Here is a 13316-nt window from a genome sequence, read left to right as displayed (position 1 = left end):
AGATCCAGAAGAATCTTCGTCTGCGTCTGTCTTTGAAACACGTAGAAATCGTCTATAAAAACATCACAGCTCTGGAAATGTACAATTCAGCCGGCGCCGCCGAGGCCGCGGGCCGGGCCTCTGACCCCGGTCTGAACCCACGGCGGCTGCTTGTCCCATCCTGCCACCGGCTGCAGTGACGGAGGACGCCGGCAGCAGGGAAGACATTCATTCGCTCGATTAATGAGATCAGGATATTGACAGGAAGCTCAAGAGCGCGCTCGCCGTGGTTCAAGACGGAAAGAGCGAAGGCGAGAGTGAAAAGAGAGAAAAGCAGACAAGTGGATGGAAATGATGAGAAGATGCAGCTGCAGAGATAATCTGAGATTAGCGCCACATGCTAACCCGAATCCATTCACGTCTCACCTTAGATTATTAAAGGGATCTTTGATTTCCTTCACCAACAGGAATCCATGGCGACGACAACAAACACGAAGCAGCTGCTTTGCTGCTTCCTCTTTCTGGGGCGGGGTTGGATTTACTGATGATGTAATGCACTTCCTGTGTTTGACACTACACGGGAAGAAACAACAACAACAACAACAACAACAACAATCGTATTCTACAGGATAGCCTAGCTCAACTTACAAAATACTTAAAATAAAATCACTCATAAAGTGTAGCTGATATATAATTTAAAACATAGATGTAATATATACTATTAAAGCATTAAATGTAAATTTAAACAGACCAAACTTTCCCTTTAAGAGCTTTTAGTTGCTCCTAATAAGGAGGTGGCAAACCTTGACTTCAAGAGGAGAGGAACTGGGAGGGGGGGGGGGGGGGGGCACAGATCGAAGGACCAGAGTCAAGTCCGCCACTGGAGAATCTCCACTTCCTGCGAGGAACCTTCAAAGTAAAACTTTACTTCAATGTGACAGCGTCGTAACATAAAAAAAAAAAGAAAAGAAATGATAACCATTAAAAAAGTGATAAAGCATATTTCCTTCCCGTTTACATCCATAAAATGTATTTAAAAAGCAGAATAAAATGGATGAATGGATGTTAAACCAGTTAAATTATCCAAAGTCAAGCTGTGTCACAACATCTTGAAATATGGTTTGATTTATCTTAAAAAAAATCTTATCTTATCAACAAATAAAAAAATAGATTTGATTTGTAGATTTTTTATAGTCTTCATGTTTCCAGCAGAGCTCTTCAGCAATCCAGATTCGTCACAAAGACAGGAACGCCAAAAAGCATCTTATTTTGAAAGATCTCCCAACTTCCTGTACGAGCGTTCTTTTCTCTTGTGCTTTAAACTGTTATCTCGAAAAGCTGTTCTCTGCTGAAGAGGCAGCCAGAGAGGAGAGACGCGGGCCGGTGAACGGGAGAGCACCGGGAGGGAGCGAGAGAGAGCGAGAGAGGGAGAGAGAGGGGGAGAGAGAGACATCTCTACCGGGCAGCTACCGTAAGGAGATCAAACAGACGCGCTCCCAGCAATCACTCGGAGATGAGAATAATCTGCTTTCTGCAGCGGAACGTCCAGAGAGTTACGCACGCCTGCTGTTCCAACTTTTACGCACGGACCTTTGGAGATGCGGGGCTTCGCTCGTGAAGGGAACCCCGCGTTACTTTCGGAGGCGCGGCTCGCCGTGCGCGTTTTTGACTGGAGGTCGGACGCACCTGCCCGCACGTTGTAGATCCTTTCGTTTTTATTTTCTTTAGATCCCGGCTTTTATCTTACCGGGCCTCGTCCTGACGCGCACACCGACCCGGGAATCGGCCCCTGCGTTGCGCACCTGCCGCTCAGCACCTTGATGTCTCTCCTGCTCTTCAAAGCGTCCGCACGAACACAGCCAGACGTCGAGCCTGCGCGCGAGTCCGCGTGAACGACCGCTCGAAGAAGCGGCGACACATCTCAGCGCGCGCCCCGCGGACTACCGACCAGCGCGCGACACCGGGACTCCGCTCGGTGCTACCGGGGGATTGGACGCCGAGCTGCTAAATGTCCAGCCGGCCGCCCGCGGCTCCTCAGGCTCGGCGGCGACATGAGCTCCTGGGTCCGGCTGCTGCTGCTGCTGCTGCCGCTGCTGGCTGCGCGCCCTGCGCGCCCTGCGCGCTCTGCGGCCCGGCTGCGGCTCGGACGCGCCGAGGTAAGTCATGACCTCTAGCCGGCGGGGGGGCGGGACGGGCCCGACGTGCTCGTCCTAAACCCGTTCCTGCGCTGTTCCCTGCCTGGAGTGTTTCTGGGATGTCTTCAGATGTCTGTCACCAAAGCAGGATAATGACTGCAGCGGAACAGGTTCTGCTCTGTTCGACGCACCGACAGTTACTGGATGGGTGGGAATGTTGTTGTCTGGTGAGGGGGGGGGGGGGTCCCCCCCGGAACCCGGATCCACCGTGCTCTGTGCGTGCACGCCGTTTCCCCTGCAGCCTGCGTGCGTCTCTGGAGCGACCGAGTTCTTCTTTATGTTTTATAACAGCAGCTTTCCTGAAGTGAAACCAGGAGGAGTCAGGAAGGCCGATGGCTGCTCTGCTGGTCCCAGTCAGCCCAGCGCTCCCAGTCCGGCGGCCCATTAACAGCCAGGAAGTTCGCACCGACCCGCTCGGCCAGCTGAGCCTCCGTGATGCTCTAATCCGGCCACATAGTCCAGTGATGGGAAAAAAAGTGACACATCGTTGACATCTGTCAGTCGCACGCACGCACACACGCACACACAGCTGCCCAGCCTGATCCATTTTACATAAGAACAGCAACTAATCTGCCAGGGATTTCTGTGCTGTGTGTTCGTGTGTGTGTTGGTGGTCGTATGTGCTCGTTGGATTTGCGTGTGCGCTGCAGAGGGGGGTGTCCGTGCGTGCTCCTGTGTCGGGCAGGACAGCGCAGTGTCAGCCCCGTGCGCTGCAGCGCGTAAGCTCTGCACGTTCACAGATGAACCCAAACGCCTCTGGGTGTGAGGTCACAGCAGAAGCTCTCCAGTGATGCCTTCAGGTTCCGTCAGACTCCTCGTTATTCATCACTGGTGCGCGTGTGCGCGCGTGTGTGTGTGTGTGCGTGTGATATTACAACCTGCTGGCCCTGCCTCTGATAAAAGCAGCCGTGTGTTGTGACTGGCGTGTGAGTCACGCGTCACACACTTTGTTCCAGGGTGTTTTTGTGTGGTTGCCGTTTGAGTGTGTGTGTGTGTGTGTGTGTGTGTGTGTGTGTGTGCATGTGTGTGTTTGAGCAGTCAGACGGCCCCATAATTACATTCCATTACACTTCACCTTTCTCCTCAAACATTCCATACACTCCCGTTGCCTTCCAGGCTTCATTCAAAGCCCGGCGCAGTGCGTGCGTGTGCGCGTGTGCGTGCGTGTGTGCGTGTGTGCGTGTGTGTGTGCGTGTGCGTGTGACCTGCTAGTACATCGTGACATCCTACCATGCAGTCTGCTCCACCCGAGCGCTTAGCAACAGCAGCTCATGCCGTGTCAGACATAAAGATCCTGCAGCTTCCATTCTTGGTGTCTTTATAGACCAACCATGAACAGTCACACAAAGCACCCCTGCTGTGCGTGTGTGTGTGTGTGTGCGTGTGTGTGTGTGTGCGTGTGTGTGTGTGTGTGTGTGTGTGTGTTTGTTCAGGATGAACTCTGCCGCTGTAATGATGCCTTGTTACAGAATAATCTCTGGACACACTGGGAGGAGAGTTAAGGGTTGGAGCATCTGTGTGTGAACTGGAAAAGACGGGGGAGAATGTGTGTGTGTGTGTGTGTGCGTGTGTGTGTGTGTGTGTGTTTGCTTAACTGGGTCAGCCAAGGGCTCCGGAAAGTCATCCAGGCATCGTCGTCGCCGCCGCCAGCGAGAGGAGATGAGAAATGAAAATGAGAGCGACCTAAATGACAATTAAAGACATGTTTCAGTCCTTTTTGATCTGAGAGGATGAACAAATATGAGCACACGTTATCGGTCAAAGGTCAGGAGAGGTTAACCTTCTGGATAAACACGACGACCTTTATCGGGAGCTTCTGTGGCTGGAACCCGGAAGAGTTGGTCGATTTATTCCGTTGTGGCGTCATAGATTTAAATTAAACGTTCTCGACGCTCCAGAGAATGTAAATAGAAAGTCGTGATATCAAGTCGGCCCAGCATGAAAAGAAAGTGAACGGATGTCAGCCAATGCTCTCGCTGGCCGCTCTCCACCCGTTTCACTCCCGCCTTCTGGGAGCGGCGGCCCAGATGTTCCTCCAGATGTTCGCTTGGATGTCGGAACATGGCTGAAGCCATAAAACGAGTGTCTTCAGGGCGTCACGGAGACGCAGGCAAAATGTTTTCCCCTCGCATTCCGAACACTCCTTAATTTGTTCCGGCCTCTATCTGGGAGGTGACGGCGCTCCGAGGTTGGGCATCTTACAGCCAAGCGTGACACGGAACGCCGCGTATTCAGCGTTTGATCCTCTCCGGAAGCCAAACACACGAGTCCCCGAGGAAGATCCAGCCTGGCTTCCTTCTCGACTGCAACGTACGGCATGTCAGTCGTTTTAAAGCCACAGCTCAGCGGCGGATCAATGAATGCTTTCTCTTCTGTCGATGTTTCCTCGGTGATCGGCACGATGCTCGTTTCCTGTGCCACGGCGGCGTGTTTGTGGCTAAACAGACGAGGAGCGTGACGGCAGCAGCAACAAACAGCACAACCATCACTTCCTCTGCAGCAGGAAGTGAAACTGGAGCAGGAGGAAGAAGCGATGCAGCCGCTCTCACTCTCTGCGTGCCGCTCCCTCGCTCCACCCGTGCTCTTTGATCTTTACTCGTCTTCTGAGTTTTAGTCATCCAGCAGTTCTTCCCTGTAATCCTGCTAACAATCAGACAGACGGCACCAAAACAGAACCTCCTTGGCTGCGGTAATAGATCAATTCGGATCAATAACCGGGTCCGTCTCCGCAGGGTGATCCGCTCCCTCCGTCGCTGGTTGACCTGGTGAGGAACTCCCCCATCGCCTCTGTGGACGACCTGAAGCTGCTGCTGCAGCAGGAGTCTAACGCATTAGGTACTAATGACCAGCACACACACACACACACACACACACACACACACACACACATGCACGGAAGAGTCCACAGACGCCTGAAGAGACAGGAATGCAGCATTAGCACCACGTCAAAGAAATATTTACCAGCGGCGGCTGCAGGAATGACGAAGCTGCTTAATGAGGAAAACTTGCAGCACAAGGTCACGGCCTCGTTCTCCGACTCCCTGGGTTTTTGAAATATAGATGAACGTGAACCCCCCCCCCCCCCCCCCCCAACAGTCAGACGCACACACGAGGCAACTTCTCCTTCTGAGTCACGCATGCATATATTCATCGGAGGTCCTTTGATCATTCCCGAATGCATAAATAACACAGCAGCGACCGTGGAAGTGGCTCGAAGTCTGAGTTTGATCCGCAGTCTGCTCCGGATGTTCCTAGTCCCCAGAGGAGGCTTCTGTCCTAACTTGTCCCACGCCCATGTGGCTACATGCTAATGCTAACTGTTGGCATCCGTCGAATGAAACGGGTCGCATGTTAAGAAATGCACAAAAGAGGAAGAGAGGAATTCTTTAAACATTTAAACGCACATGCACACGCACACTCACATGCACATGCACGGATAAAATTAGAATCCGAGAGAACAAGAAGGAAGCCCCCCCCCCCCCTGCAGCAGAATGCTAATTAGTGCTAACAGGCAACCGAAGGACGCATCCGTGACCAGAAGCAGTCCAGGGATATAATTAGGAGTTTCAGACATATGTTAGCGTGCAAACACACACGAGCTAAATTTAGCAACCCATATCTCTCCTCAACACTATTCTCCACAGCCCAAGGACAAATTGTGGCAGAAAAAGCCTAATTGTTTTAGCAGAAGGAGAAGAATGTCTTCCTGTGTGCGGCGAACAATGAGCCCGGCTAAAAAGTGACCGAGCGGTCTCTCGTGTTTCCAGACTTCCCCTCGGCTTTGGAAAAGTCCTGGCCAGATAAAAGTCGGGAAGCATCACGCCGGCGTTCTTTGTGTGTTTGTCTCATTCCTTCCTTTGTCTCCACTCCTCCCTCGTCTCCCGTTGTCTCCGTAGAAGAAGAGGAAGAAGACGAGCACGATGTACTCCCAAACCACACCCACGGGCGTGTCGCGAGAAGTCTCGGTAGGCTTCCACATTTACCCCCCCCCCTCCCTTTCTGCCCTATGCATCTCTCACCTCTCTACTCTCACCAGTAGACGCCCAGCTGGCCCAGCAGGCGGCCTGCAAAACCCGGACGGAGGTCATGGAGGTCACGAGGTCCATGCTGGACCGCCGCAACGCCAACTTCATGCTCTGGCCGAACTGCGTGGAGGTGCAGCGGTGCTCCGGTTGCTGCAACACCAGGATGCTGCAGTGTGTCCCCAGCGTCACCTCCAGCAGATACCTGCAGGTACACACACAGACACCTGCAGGTACACGCAGCGGATACCTGCAGGTACACACACAGATACCTGCAGGTACACACAGCAGATACCTGCAGGTACACACAGCAGATACATGCAGGTACACACACAGACACCTGCAGGTACACACACAGACACCTGCAGGTACACACAGCAGATACCTGCAGGTACACACACAGACACCTGCAGGTACACACAGCAGATACCTGCAGGTACACACACAGACACCTGCAGGTACACACAGCAGATACCTGCAGGTACACACACAGATACCTGCAGGTACACACAGCAGATACATGCAGGTACACACACAGACACCTGCGGAGAAGCCGAACGTAATCATTAGAGCTGGCGTTCACGCTCAGGTGGGCGTCGACTCGGAGAACAAGTCGTTCTGCGTTCATCCCTTTGAAAGCACCGCCGGTCGGAGCCTCGGCGCGCCGATTGAAAGCAGATTTCTGCGCTGGCGGTTACCTGCCACGACACGCCTCCGCAACCCGTTTAGAATCCGCTTGAGGCGCCGCCTGGGATCCGTTTCTGTCGGACCACCGTTGGGATTTCCTGCCTGAAGTTTTGCGTTCTCTCTGCATCTTCTCCAGGTGATAAAGATCCAGTTCATCAACAGGAAAGCCCAGTACGACAAAGCCGTCATCTCGGTGGACGACCACGTCAGCTGCAGGTGCCAGCCTCCCTCCTCCTCCTCCTCCTCCTCCTCGGTTACTGCTCCTCGCGCCTCCAACCCGAACTTGGCTTCGCCGCTGCAGCCTCCTCCATCCTCCCACCTTCCTATGACCCTCCCCCGAACCGTCCACCCCTCTCCACCAAAGACTCACACGACCAAGGCCGACCTGCATCGCCATGACGACCTGAAGCACAACCAGCAGCCCTACCGCCCAGAGGAGCCGGCGGCAAGGCAGTGGCAGCAGGGCAGTTACACCCACCTGGTGCACTGGACGACGAAGGCCCACCAGGTATCCGCCCACATGCAGCCGGGGGCGCCTCCGTCCATCGCTGGGGGGCTTGGGCCGGTCAGCGGCCGGCCATCCGAAGCGAGGGCGGAGCACAGCATCATGGGAAGTCCACAGCAGGTCGGACACGGCAGCGGCTACGACGGGAACAGAGAGGCGAGTGGTGCGCATCAGCATCACCATCATCATCATCTTCATCAGCGTCCACAGCAGGACGGCCACGGAGCAGCAGAGGACATCGAGCTGAGGACACAGTACCGACTGAACGCCCCGCAATCAGATAGCGCCTCCCCACCCGGAACCACGGCCCAGATGCCCGAATCAGAACGAAGCCCCACCCCTCCCATGTCCACCAATCAGAAGGACTCAGTGACCAGCCAAGTAAGAGCAGCGGTCACAACTCACAGGCAGACGGAGGCGGAGACAGCCGGTCCAAAAGACGGGAACCAGAGAGAGGAAAGTGGGTCAGCCAACAGCGGCGACTCGGCCGGGGCGGAGCCGGCCAATCAGGGAACAGATAAAGACTCAAACGCGACCGGTGGGGACAGACATTCAACAGAGGGGACGGTACAGACGGAACTGGATCAGGAGACTGCTCTTCATCCACATCATCCTCAGCAGAGGCCCAAACCCAGCACATTAAATGCAGGTACAGCTCAGTGGGGGAGTGTGGGGGAGTGTGGGGGAGTGTGGGGGAGTGTGGGGGAGTGTGGGGGAGTGTGGGGGAGTGTGGGAGACTGTGGGAGACTGTGGGGGAGTGTGGGGGAGTGTGGGCGACTGTGGGCGTGGGCGTGGGCGTGGGCGTGGGCGTGGCATGGCGGTGGCGGTGGCTTATGACTCCGCTGAGACAAACTGGAGGTGGAGTTTGCTAACAGATATGTGACCACCTGATGAGAACAGCTGATACGTCCGTTGTCGGCCTCAGACAGGAACAGCAGGAAATTACGACTTGGCGTGCGCGAGAGGTGCGAGATTCCCAGGAGTGTGATTTTTCTTGCCAACCCGTCAAACACAACATCTCAGATATCGGTGTTCGTCTAGGCAACATGCGAACCGTGGTGACAGCCGAAAACTAGCTGTTTGGTGTCAACGTCTGTGTTCCTTCTCTCGGTTTCCTCTAGCGCCGTCCACCGTGGCTCCGCCCGTCTCGGCCTCGGACCGCCGGGCCCCGTTCCGACCGGCCTCGCCTCGCCGCAGGAGGAAGCGCCGCAAGCGTATCAGCAAAGCAGCCATCAGGGCCATGATCATGTAGAGCTGCCGCTGAGCGTCCGGCTTCACGGACAGGACGAGCGCAATCGGACGAACTCCTCAGCGGGAGAGGACATTTGTCACGCTAAACACTGGATTCCATTTGTACGAACTGCAAATCCCATCATCACGGATCGATGGGAGCCCATCCGTTACCCGAGGCCAGACCGGTGGGCTCTTCTTGCATTCGGCGGCCATTGATTGGCTGCTTAAACACATTTGACAGCTAACCCCCCCCCCCCCCCGCTAGTAATTGTGCCACGAATGGAGAGCCGTGACTCAGACTTGGACTAAGAAGTCATTATTGGCTGCTAAATATGGAGCTGAAGTTGAAACTGGAGACGTGGAGAACTGGATTTCTCCACTGGGACGATGACTGGATACTGGCGAGTGCAGCTCGGGCCTCGGTGCCAAACATTATGTCTGAATCTAACTTTATCTAACACTGGAGTAGCCGCACACTGACCATGTGCTCTGTCCTGTAGCTTCGTGTACCGGAGAATATCGGTAACCTGCTGGTTCTGATCCGAACGGGACAGCAGCCCGACGCCTGCATAGAGATAACGCGCTGCGAATATCCACATTAACACGAGGCTGCTAGAGGCCGCTGCCAGCCAGTTATAGCCGACACTGTATGCGTAGAAGCTTCCAGAAGATCATTTCTGTGGGGAGGGGAGAAAACTTTATTTCTTAACTTATTAAAAAAAAGAGGAGGATACGAAATCCTCCAGATCTTAAGTGTAATTATTGGTGCGGACGTTCTAATTATTGGTTGTACACATGTTACTGTTATGAATGTTATTTTTAATAATAAAAAAAAAATGTAAAAAAAATATATTTGCACGCATGTGTGTATTTGTGTGTGTATTTGTGCGTGTATTTGTGTGTGTATTTGTGCGTGTATTTGTGCGAGCGAGCGTTGGATGGATTTAAAAATACGTCGGTGGGCTAATCTTTGCCCTGTGACAGAATGTCCTGCAGCTCCGTCACCAAAGCAAAGCAGGGGTCAGCAGAAATGTCCGGTTGCTATAGCAACCCGCAGACGGACACGTCAACAGAGGGGTATCGTATGGTGAAAGAGAGACAGCGGAGAGGGGGGGGGGGATGGACGGAAGACGGATTGCAAGGAGGCGAGAGGGAGAAGGAAAGGGTGGAGGAGGAGTGGACTGAAAAGAGGAGAGAAACGGAACAGATGGAGGGAAGCATGGATGAAATGAGCAGGTAGGAAGGTAGACGAGAGCGGACATTAAAGAGGCGCCGCTCTTTAATGTCCGCTGAAACGGTCTCCCCTGCAACGCCAGCACACACACACACACACACACACACACACACACACACACACTTACAGCCGTGCAGGAATCCTGCGAGTCCGAGCCGTCGCCTGGAAACCAGCGATTTATGTTTAGACACAAGGAAATGGGATTTACCTGGAGGCGGAGCCGTGAGCGTCACCAGCAGACATTTTAACGCGCCTTAACGGCACACGCGCGTTTCAATTCAGTTCCTCAAAGTTTAGGAACCATTAAATGGTTTTTCATCCGGAGTCGTCCTTCACAGCTCTGACTGGCAGCTCCATCGTGTTCTCGCTATCCGTCACCTTCGCTAGCGCCGTGACATCATCGGTGGCGTGAACGAGCGTTTTGCTGACCAAACGTTTTCAGACACTGAACGTTTCACGTTAAACCAAGCCGGTTGTAGTTCCTCTAAATCTGCTGCTGTCATTCGTTTTCCCTTTTCCCGTTTCTGCCCTTCATTCTTTTACACCTTCCTGCTGAGGTCGCGACCCCTGCAGGTTCTTCCACCGGCCAGCGCTCAGCTAGGTGTGAGGCTGAGCGGTGCAATGAACCAAGGAGGGTGAGCCAAGGTTCAGTCGGGTCACCCGGGCCGGACTGACTCCCTGCTACCGGTGAACTGTGATGTGTGTGTGTGTGTGTGTGTGTGTGCGCACGTGTGGCTGCCTGCCACCCCTGTGGTGACCCCATGACGAGTGTGTGTGAAACAAATGGAGAGTGTGTGTCCTGGCGCTGCGTCCGGCCTAACGACCAATCAGGGTCACCGACCACCTCCCAGGTAACACCGTGGCGTGGAGGGTAAACGGTGCGGTTGGCCCGCCTACATTTGACGCACACTCGACAAGACACACACACACAGTTGGTGGAGGGGTCACGGCGGTTAGGACACCTTTTTGCAGGTAGACACACACACACACACACCTTCCTGACTTCCTGGTGTGTATGAGATGCATATTTTGTGATTAAAAAGTTCCATGGATTCAGATTTTTAAATAATTTTTTCCTGGAAGTTTTGGCTGTTTGTTTCCGTATTATGGTCTGTTCAGATGGGGAAGTGAATCTTCCTCGCTGCGCTTGTTTCACGGTCTGGAGGAAAACCCAAATGACCGCTCCACCCCACCCCACCTCACGGCGACACGCTGTACAAACAGACGCAGTCTCACCACAGCGGCGTTAGCCTGCGCAGGGCTAGCGGTTTGGCCTGGAGGAGATGTTCAGCGAGGGCGTTTCGGCTCCAGCTCCGTCAATCGCCTACGCTTCGTCCTCCGTCCGCCCTCCGTCACAGGACACAGCGTTTGTGTAATCCTGCTGACAAAGAATGCACATGCAAGGATTACACAAAAACTAGCGTATCTCGCATTTCACCAGAGACGGACCCCAGCATTTTATAACAGTCAGTTTGTAACCGTTTGTGATCTCCCAGCCTCACAAAGTGATTTTGTCCTTATTGTGACTCAATAACTTCATTTTGCTCATCGATGACGACATGAATTTTCCCAGCTGGCGAGAAATCTGATGATACACAATTATCGGTTGATGAAGCCATGAACCCTGGAGAGCAGCAGAAAGGACTTCACCTTCACACAAAACATCAATCCCTCGTAAAGATCGTAGCACGAAGCGCAAAAGCAACGCACAAGGCGGCTCTACCCTCGCTCCATTTTCACCGCCATTCCCGCTGCACACACAATGGCTGGGAACGCCGTCTTCCCGCCCGTCATCCTGTTCGGTTTCCTGTTATTATCTCACAGGGAGCTGAAGTCAGAATCAAGAGAGAAAGATTTTCCTCTTGCATCCGTCACTCAGAACCATCTTCCCAAACCTCTCCTCCGCACACGGATGGACGCAGGCGTGCAACGGCTTTCTTTTTTTAACCGGGCTACATGTGCACGCGGGTTCTGGTGAATAATAATCTTTGTCCAACGGGAAACGAGCGTTCAGACCTCCGGGCCTGGTCACGGGTTTGACCTGCACGGCCTCAAACTACTTGAGAGTTTGTTTGCTCTCGGACCCCGAACCCGGTTGTTCATTAACCCCGACCCTACTTGTGCAGCCGGCGGCGGCGGCGGCTCCCCGGGACTCCCAGACGTTACAGGAAGGGCCTTTATTTGTGCCGGGGGGCTCTTGGTTACGGTAACCACACGCTGGCTCATTCCCATTTCACCAAGTTTACAGAAGTGAAACGGGAAGCGAGGGTTTGTGCATTTCTTCTCTGGACCCCTTTATTGAGAGAGAAGTGCTGAGATCCCCCCCCCTCATATATTCCCGCTTCTTTCATCCGGCCTTTAGAATCACGCCGCTCTGCTCTCGTTCTTTACATGAAAAGACGAGGGGAAGCAAGACGGAAAGGGGAAGCGCTCGTTCGCTCAAAACAGAAATATATTTGTCTCTGGTTTCTGATGGGATGTGGTGTAAGGCAGCACGTGTGTCGCAACACACACACACACACACACCACCAGACATTTTTTGTGACTGAACGACTGAAATTAACCTCAGTTCATACCATCATGACTCATTCGGTTCATTTTCGTTCGATAGAACTTCAGTCTGTTTTTGTGGGATCGAGTTATGAACGCTTGAAATGTGAGGAAAGAAGAAAAACCTTTAAAAATCCAAAACAAAATTAACTTAAGGTTTATAAATTACTACTATTGTGGAATGTGGAGAACAATGTGGCCACAAGTATACGGACACCCCCCCCCCCCCAGTTCTAAGGAAGAGGAATGACGCTGTTCCTTATCCCAAACATTCCCTCCTCTCCTCCTGTGATCGGTCCTGTTTATCGCTCGCCACTCTCTCTCTCTCCGTAATGACCCTGATCCGCCCGTCTCACCCTCTAATCCCAACGTTTGCTGAACATTTCATCAGGATCCGTCCGCAGACAGTCAGACACAGAACCTCCGTGGCGGTGCCGATGTGTGCATTTGGACCCGTGTTTAAATTGTGTCCTTTCCGTGAATGATACTGCACCGTTTACCCTATTTGCATGTACAAATAGGGTACATGTGCAGGTACATGTGCGTGTGCCTGCATATCATCAGTGTGCGTTTGGTGCAGTGTAAAAAGAAGCTGCTGAAACAGTCAGACGAGAAGCTGCTGAAACAGTCGGACGAGAAGCTGCTGAAACAGTCGTACAAGAAGCTGCTGAAACAGTCAGACGAGAAGCTGCTGAAACAGACGAGAAGCTGCTGAAACAGTCGGACGAGAAGCTGCTGAAACAGTCGGACGAGAAGCTGCTGAAACAGTCGGACGAGAAGCTGCTGAAACAGTCGTACAAGAAGCTGCTGAAACAGTCAGACGAGAAGCTGCTGAAACAGACGAGAAGCTGCTGAAACAGTTGTAGGAGAAGCTGCTGAAACAGTCGGACAGTAAACGCCCCCTTCTTGCT

At 53.2% G+C, this 13316-nt stretch overlaps 1 protein-coding gene across 1 annotated transcript; it reads left to right on the top strand.

Moving 5' to 3' along the window:
• Positions 1 to 2030: 2030 nt before the first annotated feature.
• Positions 2031 to 9412, top strand: pdgfba (platelet-derived growth factor beta polypeptide a). Its single transcript, XM_068751092.1, has 6 exons — positions 2031 to 2135; positions 4907 to 5009; positions 6074 to 6139; positions 6214 to 6407; positions 7020 to 8037; positions 8510 to 9412. Exons 1-6 carry the CDS (start codon positions 2031 to 2033, stop codon positions 8638 to 8640), a joined length of 1617 nt encoding a protein of 538 aa, XP_068607193.1. The 3' UTR covers positions 8641 to 9412.
• Positions 9413 to 13316: the final 3904 nt, after the last annotated feature.

Source organism: Brachionichthys hirsutus, chromosome 17 (assembly GCF_040956055.1).
Source record: "Brachionichthys hirsutus isolate HB-005 chromosome 17, CSIRO-AGI_Bhir_v1, whole genome shotgun sequence".
Taxonomy (NCBI): Eukaryota; Metazoa; Chordata; class Actinopteri; order Lophiiformes; family Brachionichthyidae; genus Brachionichthys; species Brachionichthys hirsutus.
The sequence above is the reverse complement of the archived record's forward strand: the minus strand, read 5'-3'. Positions and strand labels throughout refer to the sequence as shown.